At 39.1% G+C, this 19,335-nt stretch overlaps 3 protein-coding genes across 5 annotated transcripts in view; 1 reads left to right on the forward strand and 2 right to left on the reverse strand.

Annotated features, from left to right (window-relative positions):
- zcchc7 (zinc finger, CCHC domain containing 7) overlaps nucleotides 1-8,758 on the reverse strand; it is a 42,604-nt gene extending 33,846 nt beyond the window's left edge. Inside the window, exons 1-3 of one of the 2 annotated variants that reach the window (XM_058081755.2) lie at nucleotides 8,632-8,758; nucleotides 5,894-6,462; nucleotides 5,187-5,358 (exon numbers count right to left, since the gene is read on the reverse strand). In XM_058081755.2, the coding sequence (XP_057937738.2) occupies nucleotides 5,187-5,358; nucleotides 5,894-6,355 (634 nt within the window). In that variant the 5' untranslated portion in view covers nucleotides 6,356-6,462; nucleotides 8,632-8,758. Of the gene's footprint in view, nucleotides 1-5,186; nucleotides 5,359-5,893; nucleotides 6,463-7,212; nucleotides 7,231-8,631 lie in introns of those variants that run through there. The other variant, XM_078793265.1, reaches the window with a different exon arrangement.
- Nucleotides 8,759-14,502: 5,744 nt separating this feature from the next.
- Nucleotides 14,503-19,335, reverse strand: part of LOC144899797 (uncharacterized) — a 66,752-nt gene continuing 61,919 nt past the window's right edge. Inside the window, exon 9 of the mRNA XM_078793268.1 lies at nucleotides 14,503-14,768. The gene's annotated coding sequence lies outside the window, so the exon portion shown is untranslated. The remainder of the gene's footprint in view (nucleotides 14,769-19,335) is intronic.
- Nucleotides 16,389-19,335, forward strand: part of pax5 (paired box 5) — a 49,969-nt gene continuing 47,022 nt past the window's right edge. For both annotated transcript variants that reach the window (XM_058062179.2, XM_058062355.2), the window contains exon 1: nucleotides 16,389-16,479. In XM_058062179.2, the coding sequence (XP_057918162.1) occupies nucleotides 16,431-16,479 (49 nt within the window). In that variant the 5' untranslated portion in view covers nucleotides 16,389-16,430. The remainder of the gene's footprint in view (nucleotides 16,480-19,335) is intronic.

Below are 19,335 nucleotides of genomic sequence, written 5' to 3' on the forward strand. Positions count from 1 at the left end.
TATAAAAACAATATATGCAACGTGACAGAGGTGATGTGCAGACGGGAACCATGCCGACTGCAACCAAACCACTTTAGCAGTAAATGCCTACTAAGCAATGTTTTATTTTTTGCCTGTTTCTATTTAAAAAACTTTATAATGAACATAGACCTAAAACTAATGCACGTTTTTCATCAAAGTAAATGAACAGCAGCCATTTACCTGTATACATGTAAAAAATATATATAAATGCACAGTAAAAGTAAACATAAGGTAATAATAATGTTCATATTATTTCTCCACAGCATCTTGTGCATGAATTCAATTTGTAAAATATGCAAAAGCTAAATGTTAACTACCCATAGTTATTTTAAAAAACGCAAATATTTTTACATTACAAACAAATTTCCATTGACTATGCATATAAAAGTACATTATTATCATTTTCTCTGTAAAAACTGGATAATAAAAATGAAACTATGGCACATTGGTTTGATGGTGTGTGTGTGTGTGTGTGTTTGTGTGTGCCTGTTCAAACACACTGAGGGTAGTGTGGGTGTGGCGTTACACCTCGTGTGGCACTGGGTAGCCAAGATAAGCACTGAGCCTATCCATGCCTCCCTTAGGCAGTGCACGCCCGCCCACCCACACACAGATTCACACACACTCACACACTGCCAACGCGGTACCAGGCATGTTACTGTAATCTCATTTTACAATAGCAATGTCCAAAATATAATCACACACATTCAGTATGGCAGCCACAAACAGCGTAACCACGTTGTCCGTATTTGCACTGCAGCCTGGCACGCCAGTTATCGAACCCGGAAAGTTCCGAACATGGAAAAGGCCAACTCGAGATTTCAAGTCCAAATGCAACCCTGAAGGCTTTGCTCATCCATCACAGATAAAGATGCCAATGTAAGGAAGTTGGATAAGTAGGATACAAACAAAAAAAAAACATGCTCTATTCTGTGCAACACAACAGTAACACACACTCACACGGCCAGAAGAGACTATTTACTATAAGCCTGGTTCAAAAGTTTGGTGAGGACTTACCACGACTGCAGTGGGAGAACAGAGTGTGACCACTGAGCGAAAGACTTTAACCACTTCAGATTCAAAGTTTAGCTTGAGCACACTCCCCTCCTGCACCCTTGAGTCGTTAATGTCCATGCACACGGTGTGAATTTTGGGGAGGTCCTGTTTTTTTTTTTTTTTTATCCCCCTTTGGTTGCCTCTGGCTGCAGATGGACCTCACTCTTCCCACTCTTCACTCTTTCAGTGTTCCAACAGAGCGTATAGCAGGGGTGTCAAACTCACCACATGGCAGTTATGGCTGCCCTCAGAGGGCCACTTGTAACTGTCAATATATATATGGATATAACCTTGTGATATTATGACACTATTGGCTTATTCTATTTTTACAATCAAACTGATGCATAACTTTTGTAAAATTTTGGATAAGAAAAAAACGGTTGGACTGTCTTGTATCTTGCATTATCAAATTATATTAAAAGTTCAGAAGAACTGTATATAGTACCATTTTTCTGTCAAAATGACAGAAAAATGTGAAGTCGCAGGCCACATAAAATGATGGAGCGAGCCACATCTGGCTCCCAGGACTTCTGTTTGACACCTGTGCCATACAGACTGGTGCTGAGTGTGTGAACCTTTATATTAAAAAGGACCATACAGTAAAAGATTACAGTATTAAAAGTATCTAAAGTGGTGGCCGTGTAGCAGAGCAGATGAGTTCAGAGAAAGAGACAAAGTATAGTAAATATGATTTGATTTGTGCCATATTTAATTTACTTCTGCCAATTATATCCAAGCTCAAGGAGGAAAACCTAGGATGTTAAAAATGTATCGCACTTCAAAAGTCTTACAGGCCCTTTGGGTGTTGCTTTATGAATGTACTGTATGAGAGCAGGGGTTTCCAAAGTGTGGGGCAGTGAAGAGTAGAATTCAGTTGGGGCCTCTCCTACTCAAGTTTTTTTTTTTTTTTGCAAATACCATACTCTCTCACCGTTTGAACTCAGAATAATTCATTTTAGTAATGTGAAATGAATACATTTTGTTTACTAAATTAATTAATTTTTAAATTAATTAATCATGATTAATCCTCGTTTGCATCTGTGTGAAATATATACTGCATTTCATGAACAAAAAGATGAATTATTATATCCATATCAAGCTAAAAGATAGCATAAGTCTGAATATTTGTCAAACACCGGTCACTTTAATAGCTGCAAAATATTTAAAATCACACTTCAACCATGTTACTGCAAGCCATAAAGGGCTGCGTTCAAAAAGTATTGAGTATTTGAGTGTGGATGTATTTTTGTGTATCTCCATTCATACTAAAATTAGTAAAATAAGAGTTACATTAGTGAATGATGGGAATATTCACTTATAGTTTTTCTTTGTCTTTCTGTTTATTTAGATCACACACACATGCGGAATAAAGAGGTGATTTTCAGAGTGTCGGTCAGTGAATGCATCTCACCGTCATCAAGTGACAATGAGATATAGTCCATACAGTTTGTAGTGTTGGAATTGTACTGATGTTGATGCATTCAGGTCAGAATAACGTTATTAGAGAGGACTACGGCTGATAAATAACCCACCATGGGACCAAAGAACGTTGGGATTGCCAGCAATTTGATAAAATTGAATTAGATCTCGCCAAGCCGTCTGCATCAATAATAAGTTCAATCTCTCTGTCATTATTTTTGTTTTTTTTTTCATGAAAAAGTATACTCTCTAGGAAATGTATTTAACGCATTAAAAGAAACTTTCTTTAATGGCACTACTATTTTGACTTACGATTAACGTGATCACATTTTTGACCCTGGGCCCACACAATAGTTTGAGGAAACGCGGCGCTGGATGTGGAGCCACCGGCGGGAACTAATATTGGACAGAAATTGCCAAATTCTTTTGGACTTAAGCCTTAGGCCTGCACTTGAAAAAGCAGAGAAGATCGTCCGAGGATGCTTTCTCAACTCCAGTGGATTTGGAGTTTTTATTTCACACTTCAACTATTTACAGGAGCTTGTCGGGTTAGGTTGACAACCTTGAATCAAAGAGGAATAGCATCAAATCACTTGTGACGGTCTGCATGTACACACACATGAAGAACATTAAGAGACCCCATTGTTTCCGTGCCTTCGTTTATACTTAGTAAGTAATTAGAAAAAGATAGATACTCTTTGTCAAATAAGTAACTACAGACAACTCTAGGCTTGCAGCAGACTCTGCAAAACATGCACAAATCACTTTTATCATCATTGAACACAAAGCGGAGCTGCTTCCTCTCATTTATTGCATTTTATTCCTGGTGCTCATGTGAGCATATTCCCTCATCTGAAAATCTCGCTTATAGATGAATAATATCATGTTTTTTCCCATTATATTTTCACCGCGTCCCTTTGGGAACCTGGTAGGTGAATTAAGCAGTGAAACAGTAGCACTTTCATAGCTGGCCTTGACCAGGTTATGAGTTTAGCCTAGTTCGCTGAACATGCAAGTCCGGCTTTTTGAACTCAACACAGCTCGCTATTAGTGTATCAGGTTTGAGAGAAAGATCAGCAGCTACCATCGCAAGTGGCTTCAGCTACCACGTTAGCCTCTGCAGCATGGCTTTATATGGGAAGGCCAACAATCTCCAGCTCTCTTTCAGCAGCCTTCACAATAATCACAGTATCTGGACTCCAAGGACTCAAAATAGAGGTTTGAACAAGGAAAAATGGAAAGCCCTGGAAGGTCTGGAGGGGGTCCTGACTGAGGCACAAGGCTTTAGTGGTCTTGGTGGCAACGAGATGCCAAGGACACACACCGGCTAGTCCTGAAGGAAGTGTGAGCAGGAGGAAAAGTGGATCAGCAGGATGGTGGGAATGCAGCAGCAGAGAGCTTGGATGAGATGGGAGGGGGTGTTCATCATCCAAGCAGTGTATGTTGACCTCCACCTCTGGGGCAAGGACAACTCCAGCATATGTGCTATGCGCTGGGAGACGTTGACTCGAGCACATCCTCAGTGGCTGCCCAAAAGCACTGGAGGAGGGAGTGGCACGACCGAGTGCCAAAAAAGGGAATTTTTGAAGGCATCTCCAATGCCAAGCAACTTCATGGCCCCGGCCCAAAACAGCAGTTGGCCTACTCATTGTAGCATCAGACCGGGATTTGATTTTCTACCGAAAAGTGTAATAAATCATATAGAAGTAGTGGAAATGCCAACCCTCCCAAATGCAAATAGTTTGTTGCCTGAAAAAAAAATCATACGTGGGGGGGGGGGGCATTAGCTTCCAGGAGCCTTAATATATTATTCTGTGTCAAATGCATCAATTCAAGAGGCCCATCCATGAAATTTCTTTACCTTCATTTAATTATGGGGTGTAACCCACTCCCCCCCCGTGCAAAACTCACTCACTTTAACACCCTTTTCACACCCCCCCATGTGCAGACATGAGGTCAAGCTCCAAAGATCACAGAGAGAAGCCAGACGACACAGAGAGAAAAGCAGGGGAGGCGGAAGCCCCAAAATCCAACCCCCCCCCCAAAAAATAAGGCCTCAAAAGTCTCAGCTACAGGCCGCCTCCTTTAGAACGTCTGTGTGTGGAAGCCAGGGAGCACTCTTGCAGAAACATCAACCCGGCGAAATTTAAATGAGGAAAAGGCTTCGAAAGAGACAGAGGGAGGGAGGAATGAGGAGTGGGAGGGGGTCAGAGAAGGAGGACAATAGTGAGGAAATGGGATAAGAATGAGATGGACGTAGGTAGAACGAGCGGGATAGGAGGAGGGGGGCAAGTGAAGGGTTGCTGAGGCTGCAGGTTAAGATAATGTGGAGATCTAAAGAGATTTCTGCAAACATTTTTATTCAATTTTTGATTACTCCCATCTCACCCCCCCCCCCCTTTTTTTCTCCTTTGATGCTCGTCTCTCCAGGATGTTTGTTTTTGGCATTAGTGTGTGTGTCTGCAGCACATGCATGCTGATTAGAGGTCGAATATTTTATAAACACACAACACGGCACCGTACATATCAATACATAATACACACAAACATACTTAAAGATGTATCAGAGAGCAGCAGTGAATGTAAAGCGACATTTGCTGCATCTATACACAAACAACCATCATTGTGCCATTCCCTTGTCAATGGTGATGTAGAAAGCTGGTCCCAAAAACAACAGAAAATCAACACACCTGAACGGATGTCATAAAGGCCTCTCAAGTTGAGTGAAATGAAATGATCTCCGTCCTCCTTATCTCCACCGAGGATCATCCAGTTTTCCAGAGATTCCGAGGAGTCGGATGAATGGGATGAATCCGAGTCAACAGTCACCGGGATACTCCGAGTCACCTTTTTATGGGATGCCTTCATGAAAATATTAATACAGATGTTCAATCAAATTCACTTAAAGGGGAGGTGCATTTTTGGGAGAATTTTGAAATCCGTATATGAAACCTGAATATATATTTCCTTCCCTTTTCTCTGCATTCTAGCGGGAAATGGATATACTCATTTTGATGGTAAACCCCTCATATTAATCATGCTACAGCAATATTATTATTGTATCAGCAACATTAAAAAATAGTTTTATCTGGCGGACTATCTGGCGATGTAGGTCCACATTTCATTGTTGATAGTTGGCATGCATGTTTGAGCACTGCTCAAGGGCGAAAATGACAATAAGACAAAATGTACAGAGAAATTGGAGATTGGAAAGTTGCAAAACCGTACATAAATTACTGGTTGAATTTGCTGAAATTGGTGCAATTGTAATGTCGTAAAATCCCGGAGGGTCTGAAAATTCCTGTTTGGGCACCACAAATGTTACTTCTATAAAGGCAAAACTGTCATTTTGTAAATGTAATATTCTTATAAAATAGTAGTTAATAGTTTCATCTACCTGCTGGACTGGGGTGGATGTCTGCACTCGTGGTTTACTGCTACCCTTTAAGGCACAAACCCCTTTGTTGTCACTCGAGGTGTCATCATCAGAGATGGTTATAACTTCGGGGTTGGAGTCGATGACGATGACCTCTTCAAACGGTGACAGCGGGCTTGAACTTTGAGGTACTCGTTTTCCCTTCTTCTGTTTGACACCTGTCTTAGTCTTGTTTTTTCTTCGTTGTTTAACCGCTTCAGATGATGGTGCAGAGTCTGAGATCTCTTCAGGCACAAGCGGCTCCTGGCTAGGCTGTTGCTCTCCATCTTGCTCCTTCAATTCACTCCCATTGGAAGAGTAGTGGAGCTGACTGTAGAGACGGAACTCCAACTCACTGGTGGCCTCGGATCCCTCTGATTCCTCGCTGTCTCCCTGGTAGAGATCATCCTCCAGCTCCTTCCGTTCCTGATAGCTGGAAAACATCACCACAAGGGACCCGCCGTACACTCAGATGCACACATGTACGCTGGCCTGGGCTTCTGATGCAGTCGACACTCAAAGCTGGGGAAGCGATGACCTGTGGGGCGAATCTGAAAACAGGAATGAACACAGAGCAATTATGTCACCACAGTAATATTCATCATAAAAACTTCATAGTCAGCAGAGGAGCCTAGTGAGGTATAAATTGGACTAATAGAGAATCCACCCACGCCCACAAACATGTAATAGACACGCTAATAAACACAAAAACCCAATATTTCAAAGCTGTTTGGGTTGATGGTGATATTCATCCAAATGTCAACGAGGTCATACATTTTTCAATACTACTAAAATGCTTAAAAAAAACACAAAAATCCAAAGACAAAGCAAAATTAAGTTAACTGAAGTCTTGTGCAGTGTGCACTGAATTGCTATGCAACAGAGAATATGAAAGAAGCAGTCTCATATTCTAGTAAATGTAAGTAAATCTAAAAAAGATAAGATACTGGGAAATTTAATATGTATTTATGCTTGTGTGACAGGATCAAACAAATGAGCCCTCATTGCTGCTAAACAACAGCAGCAGTTATTTTTGCACTTGCCTGACATTTTAACCGTGCAAGAGATTATTTCTACTTCAGTCATTTCAATTGTAAGGGATAGAATTTACTTTCCATGCAAAACCTTCCTAACTACTTGGCAGACTGTCTGAAAACATTCCCACGGCTATCAACAGCTAGTTCTGGCTATGTGATTCCCAAAGGTTTCATCCACATCTTCCTGCCATTTTTGATGACCACTATATAAAACTATTCGAACAATTATCTATAGAGCTTAGAAACAAGTGGTTAGAAACCAACCAATTACAGGATGGAACAAACTTTTGGCCTTGGTTGTGAAATCCATGAGGGCTTGTTAACAAAACTGAAAAAAAAAAAACATCAACCAGTTCCGCTCCTCTTGCTTGCTCTTCTTTTTTATCAGTTTTTCATCAGATCTTTAAATGGCAAGAAACAGCATGTCAAGTCAAAAACAAATCTCTCGTCCACTCTTTATAATTATGTTAGAAGTTAATTTGCACAATCTCCCCTGTGTGCGCTGTGCAGTTCACAGAGACATGGTACAGGGCCTGGCCCATTGCCCTGTCTAGTCCAGCGTATCTGCACCATGATGGCTGGAGATGATTGGCCTCAGAGAATAACCACAGGCTGCAGAAACATCACGCTAGGCAGTCACAAGCCATCCACAGGGATTAAAAGGACAGAAAAAGAAGACTCTCAGCAGCCGCTGGAGGAGGAGAGTGTCTGCTCTGTGAAAAAAAAGTTGAGCAGATCACAGACTGGAAACTGGAAAAGATAACTTAGTTCATTAACTGAAGCTGCAATCCCAGATCGCATTATTTTTTATTAAAAATAGTACTTACTTATTAAGCAAGAGTGTTCTCAAGTGTGTCATCTTAAAGTTAGGATGTGACAGTAGAATGTTTATGGATAAAGCATATCTTGTTATACCAAGACTGGACTAAATTCCAGTTTTAATTCAGCGCTAAATTAGCAGTAGAAATTAAATGGAATGGAATGGCCTTTATTGTCATTATACAAGATGTACAACGAAATTGGAGAGCTTCTCTTTTCAGTGCAGTAGTCAAGTTTAAAAAACCAAAAAAAAAGCATATAAAGTAGAGTAAAAAAGACAATTTAACAAGATATATACAAGATATCCAAAATATACACACAGTATTGCACAGGGGCATATGCAGGAGCAGATATATTAATTTTAGTGCAATGATAAATGGGTCATAGTGCAAATAATGACTGGTGTGTACAGATGAGTAAAGTCACATTACGCTGTTATACAATGTGATTATTAGTAAACGGTTTATGCACAGAGCTATCATCTAAAATGTTCAACCATTAAGAATTCACTCCCAAAATATACACGTACTGCATATACTATGGCAGCTGGGAGCTAGCCCAATGCTAACTAGCCGGCACTGTGCACATTTGGGCACAAATTCGCTCTCGATTAGCAGATACTCTTTAGTAACCCAAATGTCACATAAGATCACACACGAACATATTAATACAGTCAATGTTACATGCATTGATTGAAAAAAAACATCTATATATGTATCTAACATGTGGCACTCATGCGTGCCCACGTGTTTGAAGCAGCATTGCAGGATGTAAACAAAAAGCAGGAACAAGCGTGAAGGCAGCAGCAACAACCTCGACAGTTGTTCTACGTGGTGCCGACGTAGTTTATTTAATGTTTCTTACCTTAAAGCCCCAGACCGATTACACTGTGCTCCTATAACTATTCCCTGACTTTCAATTTGCCGAGGAAACACTCGACGAGGAACTTCCGGGTATGTTCAGCGGAGAAAAAAGGTTGGCCAACCATAACGTTTCGCTCAAGTCGGCAAAAACTCATTACTACAGAGAGCGCTGTTATTATTGGCACTTAGTTATAATTTTTTAGAGGTTATTTGCTTACATTTCTATACTATTATATATCTGTGTGTGTGCTTCTGTAGAGCTCGGTATTTTATGTAGTAAACGAACGTTTAGGTATTAAATAAAGGGTGTAGAAGTTGTATATGCTTCACTTTTGCATCTCACAGCAACTATGGTGCAATTCACGGACCACCGACAGAAGTCCCAAATATCAAAGCTTGTTGAAAAAACAGCTTGACAGAGCTTAAAGACAAAGTATAAAAATTGTTCTTTTAAACAGTGGTACATAGATGCTGCAAATTTAATCTGTATTATCACATATTTAGAAATCATCACAAACCTAAGGTGAATGAGGTGTGTTTTCTGTGGGAACAACAGCATTTCAGATAAATTGTTTTTGTTTTTTTTTAATTTGTTTTTTAATTTGATATTTCTTGTTTATGAATTTCCGCATCCTAAAGCAAAACAAATATTTCTGATTTGCTTGTTTCAACATGCGAGTAGTTCATTCAAATGTTTAAAAAGTAATATGTTTTGTTATTTATACATACATGTTCATGTTGGAGCCTATCCCAGCCTATTTTGTTATGTTATGTCTGCATTGAAACTAAAGCATTTCTAGTGGTAGTATCAGGCATTGCGTTTCTATCAGCCCTTTTTCTATCACAAATAAAAATGTCAAACTACACTGCATCTAAATAGGACGGCTGATAGAGCTCTAATGTTATGCAAAGCGATGTCAACTTGCAGTGGAATATATGAGTTCTTTCATTAGTGTGAAAAGCATGTGATTATAGAAATGTCACCATTCAAAATGATGCTGTAATGTGCTGCTTTTGCTGCAGTCACATCCATGCCCAGTTTCATCCTCCTTCCAGCCCAAATATGAAATGTCACAATGTGATCCTCTCGCATGTGTGAGCAACTTCTCTGAACCCTCCAGCCTGCGTGTGCTATTATTGCACGCTGATTGGAATGGAAATCTATATGTAAATGTACTTCAAACAGACAAACTATCAGTCATATTTCTAACAAGTTGAATGCAGCAAAATTATGCCTGCCTGACTTTCATGACTGTGCTGCATTAGCGTGCGCCTTTTCCTCCCCTTCATATCAACAGAATAATTGCAAAGCCTGTCTATCCAACTATAGGCATCACTTTCATAATAGTAGAGTGGAGAATGGCATTATAATAAGGATTCAGGGAGTGAATGCCATCTGATTCTTGAGGGGTCTCCATGCGTGTCAACACTGGAAAGGCCATCACTGAGTTGGATTGTTTCCCTCCAAAGGTTAGACTGAACTATATGGTCCCTCTATCACCTCTTTCAGCCCGTCTCTGCACACATACACACACACACACACACTTTTAATCCTGCATCCGTTTTGTTTTTGGGAAGTATGGGAGGAGGGGGTGGTGCGTGCCTTGTGCTTCCCCCTATCTCCCTAAATTGGATGCAGGTCCGGGATGCCTGACTGCCTCAGTGAAATTGTGATGTGGCTGCCTGATTTGGACTTCCAAGCATTTGCAGGTATTTACTGTTATTATTTTAGAAAAGGAAAGGCGGACTCGCTGAATAGAGGCATCTGCTTCACCGATTCATCTCAATAACTGTGTGGACCAGTGGAGTGTTAAAGATGGATGGGGTGTCCAGGATGGGACAGGGATTTAAAATCCCCCCGATTTCCAATCAGACATACCAGGAGGATGGTTCTGCCTGATGAATGATCTTTATTGGGGAAAGGGAGTTAAAAGAAGCATGTCATTGCTCTCATTTGATGGTGCCCCCTTCTATGCGTCCCACTATCACTCACTGAGGCCATTTGTGGAAAAGACATATACTGTAGGTCTGATCTCTATAAAGGACCCAACTGGATCGTCAGCTTTGCTTGTTATGATGAAATGTTGCTCTCAAAATAACACAAAATGAGCTTTCTATTCTGAGCTCTTCTATTCTTGGAGCTTTGGCGCAGCTTGCAGTTGGAATAGATCTAAAATTATTTATGTGGAACAGTTAGAAACAGCTGTTTTTTGGGGGCAGTTGTTCGACAACATAGTACCGCTTATTAAACTCAAGTCACAATATTGATGACTTTGGGCTTGTCTTTACAATATCGCTCAAGACTTAAAACTCAACTTGGACTTTGACATCAATGACTTGTTATATCATTTCCTGCAAGACACCGTTTTTTCCGATAGAATCTGCCACATTCGATGCATCTATTACAGGGGTGGGGAAACCTTTCGACTTGCTGGCCACATTGGGTTAAAAAAATTTGGGGTCGTCTATAGGTGGTATAAAGCATAAACATAGCACGTAACTCAAAACTGACATTTTCCAATACCCGCAAGGCATACTGGGTAGTACAGCTGCAACAACAATATGAACTATGAACCATAAAACGTTGCATATGAAGCTTATGTTAACACCCCCTTGTTTACTTCTCTGATGACATCCTCAACATATGTTGGGAGAAAGAGCACCACAAGTTCCCCAGCATACCTTGTGGTAGGAATAAAGGCATGTGTTTTTGGCATGGGTATAGCACATAGATATTTGATAAGTCGGTAGCTTAGGTTGAGTGTCATGTGTTGACGTGTTGTGTTGTTTGACTCACTTTTTTGTAGAAGCTGCTCTTTGCATCTGATTGTTTTGGAGACTCAAGTGTGCCACAACAGCACTGCAAGTCATGTTGCCAGTTACAGTTTCAATGTTAAAAAAAAAAAAAAGAATTTGGAAATGCCCTGCGGGCTGGATTTCGGAGGCTTGGTGGGCCTGATGTGGCCCGTGGGCCGCAGCTTGCCCACCCGTGCTCTATTAATATCCAATCAGGTTTAAGAACAAACAAGGGTTTGGCATAGCACTTTGTCACTTATGTGAGCACCAAACAGATTTTTACATGCACATGCAAAATGCATTTATTTTTATTTATCAAATGTAATTGTTAGTGTTAAAATGGCATTCTACTGTATTTAGTAAACACTAAACATTACTTACGACCTGACAATTTCAAGCATGTGACTTGGGAATTGACTCAACCAGCCATGTCTTGCTTGGCTTGAACGTTTTTACCTGAGAATTGACTCCAGACTTGGAATTTTTAGGAAGATTGAGCAAGAAAATACACCTGAAAAGTGGAGACCGACTTTCTAAAATGTCGTCACACTAACTTGATTTGAATCTTTTTAATGCACCATAGTTTCCTATACCGGGGAAACAATTTATCGGCAGACAAATAATGATGATTGTATTAAGGGGATTCTGGAGTTAATATCACAAGCAGAGCGTGTCATGAGCAGGAAAAACTTACAGGAGGAAATTTTTTTTTCTATCATTTGGTGCTTAGTAGGGGTGTCACTAGATCTCTTGTCACAACATTGTGCAAGATTAAAACGTGACATGTGGGCACTAGGCCTAGGACAATAAAAAAAAACCTTAAACTGTATTATGGAAAGCAGGAAGTGAACAAATGTAACAAAAGTACCAGATGGAGCGGTAGGATTTAATAAGCTTTGCTTCTTCCTACTCCTTTTGGACATGTGGAACTGTGAACTGATTATGTGATGCACTCGATTGTAATCTGATGCATGTTCAAATGAAATAAAACCATTACCATTACCATAATACATTCATAATTTAATCACATAATAAATGAAAATCAAGTTGTTAATTTTGCCATGTGTATGCATGTCTGTTTTCCATGTCTCTCACCTCAAAACAGGCACTGCTTTCAGCAACTTAATTTGTTTGTTCCATAGAACAACGGCAAGAACAGAGGAGAAATTTGCCCTTTTTTAGAATGAAAATCCAATCAAATTTTTTGGTGCGGCCCCAAATCTCTTGCAATGATATTGTTTCAAAGTTGTCAAAACAAAAATTTTTGGATAGATCTACTCATATAGGGAAGGATCACATGGCAAAAAGACTTTGATTGCATGGCGCTATACTCTGGTCTTTATCACTTCAATGTATTTATTTCAGCGTCAAACTCCACTGAAATTGTGATCAAAAGTGTTAAAAGGCCATGCAGGCTCAGTGGCTTGTGTCTGTGGGGATTACATCAGCGAACAGGAGCTCTACACACACACACACACACACACACACTCACAAAGTCAGACACTCTCTAGCAACGGCACCATGCCACAACACCTCTTTCCCAGCTCCACATATAAAACTACACTGACAGCAGCCTTGTTCTCTCTTGTCCAGCGGTCACGCTGAAATGTATACCTTTACATACAAATGGTCCGGTGTCATGTTGGTGTCACATAATGTTTCATGGACAAACAATGTGTCCCAATTCCTCAAAGCGCCCTTAAGCTTTCTTCTATACAGAATAGCCCACATGGCAGCAACACTGTGCCTGGCTGCAGAAAGAGAACACACACACACATAAGTGTCACTCTGAATTATACATCTTGTGGTTATTGAGGTCATCTGGGTGGAGAAGACATTAGCAAAGTGTTTAAATAAAGCTTTTTTTATACAAGGAGAGGATGGAAATTGGATTATGAGACATAAAAAGAACAATATCTCTAATTGTGCTGGTTGAAACAGGGGAACATATTCCTCAAAGCCACCAGAAATTATTTTTGGTATATTTCTTCTTATTTTTTACAGTTCAACAAATGCTTTGCACATAAACAGTTCAATTTGGAATGACAATAAGCAGTTTTTGTTGCAATTTAACCATGCTATATTTCTTACTGTGGTTGCCAGGTTGTTCAACTGCACTGCATCATACTGAGAGATTCTTCTAATAATGATAAGCATAAATATATTGTTAAATTCATACTACTAAACAACACTATCAACTGAAAATTATGACCTCTAAGTGTATGACCTCTATAATAACATTTTTTTTAACTACTGCCATTAAAACAATGTGGTGAAAGTCCCCACAGAGCGAGACAGCATCCTCCTTTGTGTGTTGACGTGTTTACTTATTGTCTTCTGCCTTTAATGCGATTCTTTCCGGTTCCGCTCGGTCAGAGCTCGGGGTCACAGATCCAAATGTGTCACCCACTCCCCTCCCCGCCTCTTGGTATTAATTACATTAATTAGCACGGGGTGAAAGACAAACAAGTGGCGAATAATTATTTCAACTATGGCGAATTCCAGCCAACCGAGATAGAGGAAAGGAACGACTAAAACGAATGAATGAGTAAATAAATAAATAAATAAATAAATAAATAAAAACTATTAAAAGTTGAAGTATATCGGCCATGTTCCAAACAAATTACACTAACCGATTTTTTTGTGTCATGCAAACAAATGGATTCGACAATTTATCCTAAAAAGGCATGCAAGTAAAATATTTGAAAATATAAAAAACACCATTCAATTTAAAACGTTGAAGCATTATTTCTAATTTGACAATGTATCAGACAAAAACAGTTTTTAAAACGTTTTTTTAATCATTTCAAGTACAAGTGTAAACATTCTAATGCATGCAGTCCAATAATACCTTGCTTTTTGCAATGCAAACAATTACATTAACAATGGAGCGTGCAAAGAAAACATGCATTCATACATTTATAAATAATAATTTCAATGAATAGTCTTTTTGATTTTCCTGCCAAAATGAAGGTGAAAATACTGCAGTGTTTATGAAATACACAAATAATCCACCATGCATACAAATGCAATACATAACTGCATGGGAGTCGATTGTTTTTCAAATTTTAGTAGTTTATGAAGTTTAATATCTTCATATCCGTTTTAGCTTCTGTAGTAGCATTTTAGTAGAATTATCCTGCACGTGCAGTGAGATGACTCCGTATCCATCAATGAATGTCGTCATTACGTCTTCCCGCCCTTCTCGTGTTAAAAACAAGTGTGTGTTTTGACGTGTCGAGCAAGAGGGTCAGGGCCCGGGCTTGTTCCACGTCTGTTGTCTCTGCTTTGTTCAGTGCAGCTCAATTGTTTCCGGTGTGCTCGTGAACCCTGACACATGACCTGCAACCCGGAAACAAGCTGTGTTTATCATTGGATAAAAGTGTGCTACTTTGTGTTGGTTCGGGTTGAAATCTGACTAATTCATGTCATATGCTGTATTTTGTAGACTTCGGCAGTAAGGTTGTCTCACAATGAATGGATTTTCTCGTATTTGTCAAAACTGGTCAAAATTACGCACTCTTGTTATGTTACACATAACATGTTAATGTGCATGTCTTTAATTAATTTATTTGAATAGCTAGCTAACACTTCTTAAATCGTATCGGGTAAGTCAATTTATATTGTATTATTTTTGAAATTGTCACTTGGCAAATTGATATTCTAATTCAATTCCACTATTCTGAAATCCAGGAAGTTAGCGGTACGGAACAAGTGCAACAATGGCAGAGGTGAGTCTAAAGCACCCCCTAATGTTGGTATTCAAAGTCTAGCCCAGGGGCCGTTCAGAAACCATATAGTATATCACTGGCCTGACATTCATGATTCTATTGTAAATAATGAAATAAACACTATAGCAGGGATTAAGGAGACACTGGAAAAGCTGAAATGTTACAATATTACATTAATATTAATCCCATGAGAGAAATGAAGGATTGCTGGGTCATCTATAACACAAATGTCTCATAAATGCTGCCAATTTTTCCACTGTCAGCACTACAGAATGGCAAAACTCTATTATTTGATTCAGATTTTGTATCCTAAAGCTGTTACTGTAAACCTCTCACATAAGTGCATAACATACTCAAATACTGTATATACTACCATATTAATTGTGACCTAAACAAACACACTAAACAAACCTCCATCAAAGAATGACAGTACAATACTGCTAAATATATTTACATATTTATGTCATGGATAAAACTTCTGTTTTTAGTTTGCTGTGTCATTATGATGAACTATGCAAATATTGAGTTTTTTTATGTATTATACATTCAAGAAAACTGCCCAAACTTCTAAAACTACAAGTTGCAGCGTCATGTGGTCTATAATGTAAACAAGGATTCATAATTCCACCTATAAATGGGTGTTTAAAAGGCGGGAAAGTATGCCAGTAATGTATGAACATTTCTATCAACTTTAGTGTACAAATGTCAGATTTGTCCACTATAAACTATGCAACCATTTAACCATTTCTGATCATTATTTTACAAGTTAATCTACTTAGTTTTTACTTTTATATAGAACATTATAGTACAACGACATTATAGTTATATACAAATAGAAGTTAACTTGATAGGCGCGTGCAAGTGAGCGCCAGTTTTAGCGCCACGAAGAGAGGTATAGAGGACATGTGCGCACATTGCTAGAGCGGCTCTTCCGACTCGACGTCCTCATTTAACACCCCCCCCCCTTCCCCAACAGTCACCCCCACCCCTGCCACAAGAAGCCTCCCGTTTTTCAACCTAAATCGTTTAGTTGCAGATGAGTGAACACTTGCAGGAAGCGCAATAAGGAGCGGAAGGGTCGCATTGTTTCACACCCCCACCCAAAAGTAGTGCATACTGTACGCAGCCCAAAGAAGAGAAAAGAGAGAGAGAGAGAGAGCAACAGTGACAGGCAGAGAAGTGAGGGAGAAAAAACTTTTTCCCTTGTTCTTTTCCTCCTTTTTTCTCCCCTCCCTCACTTCATCTCCCCCCCCCTCCCTTCTAAGCGGCTATCATGGAGCTGCAGGGGCCCAGGAGTCGTGCACTGCGGCTGGAGAGAGCAGGTAGGGTTCGCACCGGATTTGAAATGCATGTGAAACTACATGTGTGTTGACAGTTAGACGTGTTTCTATACATTTTAAAGGAACTCTTACTTTATTTGTACAACTTGTACAACTTCTCTCATGCAAAGTTTGATGAAGTCAAAAGTTTAGAACTCATCTTGCTGGTATAGTGGACTCAAGGCAAAGTAAATTGGACTTGGAGTTTAAGGGAGTTCATTCCACCTCTAGCAACTCATCGGCTTCCATAGTTTCCAAGTAATATTTTCATGGCTGCAAAGTGACACTTTATGAGCATAAGAAACTGTATTTGACATTTGGTGATTCCCACTCCAACAAGTTGTGCAGAAAATGTAGAAATATACAATAACCGATGAAAAGTTTGGACACACTCTTTCATTCAATAGCATGAGTAAGTGTCTGCAAACTTTTGACTGCATGGTACTGCCTATTATATACAATACAGGCAGGCATATGTCACTATTATAAACATTACAGTTATGATTAAAAATATATGTTTTGGTTGCTCGGTTGGCAGTGAAAGAAGTTTGATTAAGTATATATTCAAAGTGAGGGAACTTATTTAGTGACTATATTCATTGTCAAAGTTAACTGTACACTAAATCTGGTTTACATGGCAGCTCTGAACATCACGATTGGTCCTCATTGGCTCCCATAGCCTTCAATCATTACTTGTCATGGCAGCACTAAAAGGGAAGCAACAGTACAGCTACAGTGCCAGTCAAAAAGTTTGGGCTCACCTTATGATTCAATAACAGGAGTGTCTCCAAACCTTTGTCTGGTATAGTATATCATTATTAGAAACAACAATTGTGATGAAATACAAGTGGATTTTTCCACTCAAACATCATACAATAACCTAATTTGTTCCTGTGTGTCCATTATTATGTTGATCATAAAACAGCCCAATCAATCGACTGTACTGTGGCACCCAGTGGATAGCACATCATCTCATATCCACGCCTGCTGCTATGTATTGATAAAACGTCCCTTATAGTGGACAAGGTGAGTCTCCTGCTTCTTCCTCAGCATTTATTTCCATAATAGGTTGCATGGAAAAGTCTGTTAAGATGAGAAAAAAAATGTTTAATTTAGTAGGAGGTGCTGCTTAATGGACATTTGTAATGAATATAGACAAATGATGCCTCGTTTTGCACACTGATAAACTATTAATGGAATTTGGTTGTGATTGGATAGCCACGAAGGAAATTAGAGTTTATAGGAGGCCCTCCCTGTTGACTGTGTGTGTGCAGTCAGGAGGGCCCAGGGCCTCTCTGCCTTGCAGCCTTCTATGAAATACGTGATCAGTGTGCAAAGAGTCCTCTCTTGGTGTAAAAGTGCACAATTCTTCCTTAATTGACTCATTTGAACGAATATGTGTATACTTTCAGGTCATGTGATGAACAGATAGAGTAACATTTTCTGCTGAAATTGGCTCAGTGTCGCTCTGAGTGTACACTATATCAGTTAGATGTAGAACAAAGAGGTGAGGAGTGGGGAAAAAAAAACTCAGACTTGACCTCAAGTGCCCCCTCAAACTGCATCAGAGCTTGTGGTCAGGCCTCCATTGACTCCTCATTAGGTGCATTATCAGCCAAGCAAGTCATTACAAATGGAGACATGAGAGAGAATGCAATCTTCAGTGGTCATCCAAGACACTGCAGTCCGTCCATTTTAGTTACTGATTATTTTTTAAATATATATATTTGCAGAAGTTGATATATATATATATATATATATATACGAGTGGGCTTTCTGATTATGTTGACAGGCACGCGGGCGTGTAATAAACGAGCGTGGTGGAGTAACATGCGCTATTAATTTTTCATTGCTTTTTCCTTTGGAGGCTCTGCGCGCAAAAAGGCAAAACAGTCTTTCACGCTGGATGGATGGGTGGATGCAGAAAAGAGAAAGAGAGATAGAGAGAGAAACCCTTAACATAGCCTTCAATTTGCCTCCAAATGATTATCACCACCACATTTCTTACTAATGTTTAAAAAAAAGTCTAATCTCCCTCCCCTCGCCCACCTCCATGCTTGTATTTCCACTACAAGGAGGTAATGAAATATGGTAATGTCTCTGGACCCCCGGATTAAAAGTCGTCCCACCCTGATGAAAGTTTTCTTCAAATTTCCAGAGCCTAAAGCAACAACAATTTGTATACATGATTGATTGTGTTTCGCTGTTTTTAATTGCTTTATGTATTTAATTTGCAAATGGAGGAGACGTTTGCCTGCGTGTGTGACGAGGAAAAAACGGTCTGTGGCTCACTCTCAAATTCAAGCACAGCCTCCAAACAGAAGGAGGCAAGCTCGGATGGAAAAAAAAGCTACTAAATTTAAAAATAAAACTATAAATAAATAAAGACTGTCATTTGACGCCCTCTTTTTGGAATTATTTTTATTATAATTTATTATTTAAGAATGAAAACCAGCAGTTTAAAATTAAACATAAAATTAATCACCTCAGTTTAATATTCAATAAAAATAATGTATTATTAAATGCTCAGTATGCTGCTAAATAGTCTGTAGTCAATTAAAAATAATAATTTATGCCTGCCAAAATGTCAAAAATTTTCCATTTATATCCACTTCATTTTAGAATAAAGGATACCCTTCCAGCACATGAGGCACTTATTATTTATTATAGTTATTTATTTATATTTCATGATTATTACACTCTCCTATGGAAAAAAATAATGTGCATAAGGATTCTGTAAACATTAAACCAATTCATTTATTTCAGTGTTATTGTTTTTTTTTTTAGCACAATCATGCATAATAATGCGCAATGACATGCTATTATGTATTGACAAGTTCTAAATGAGCACAATACAAA

This window comes from Doryrhamphus excisus, linkage group LG9, assembly GCF_037039965.1.
Source record: "Doryrhamphus excisus strain RoL-2023G ecotype Guam linkage group LG9, RoL_Dexc_Guam_v1.1, whole genome shotgun sequence".
Classification (NCBI taxonomy): Eukaryota; Metazoa; Chordata; class Actinopteri; order Syngnathiformes; family Syngnathidae; genus Doryrhamphus; species Doryrhamphus excisus.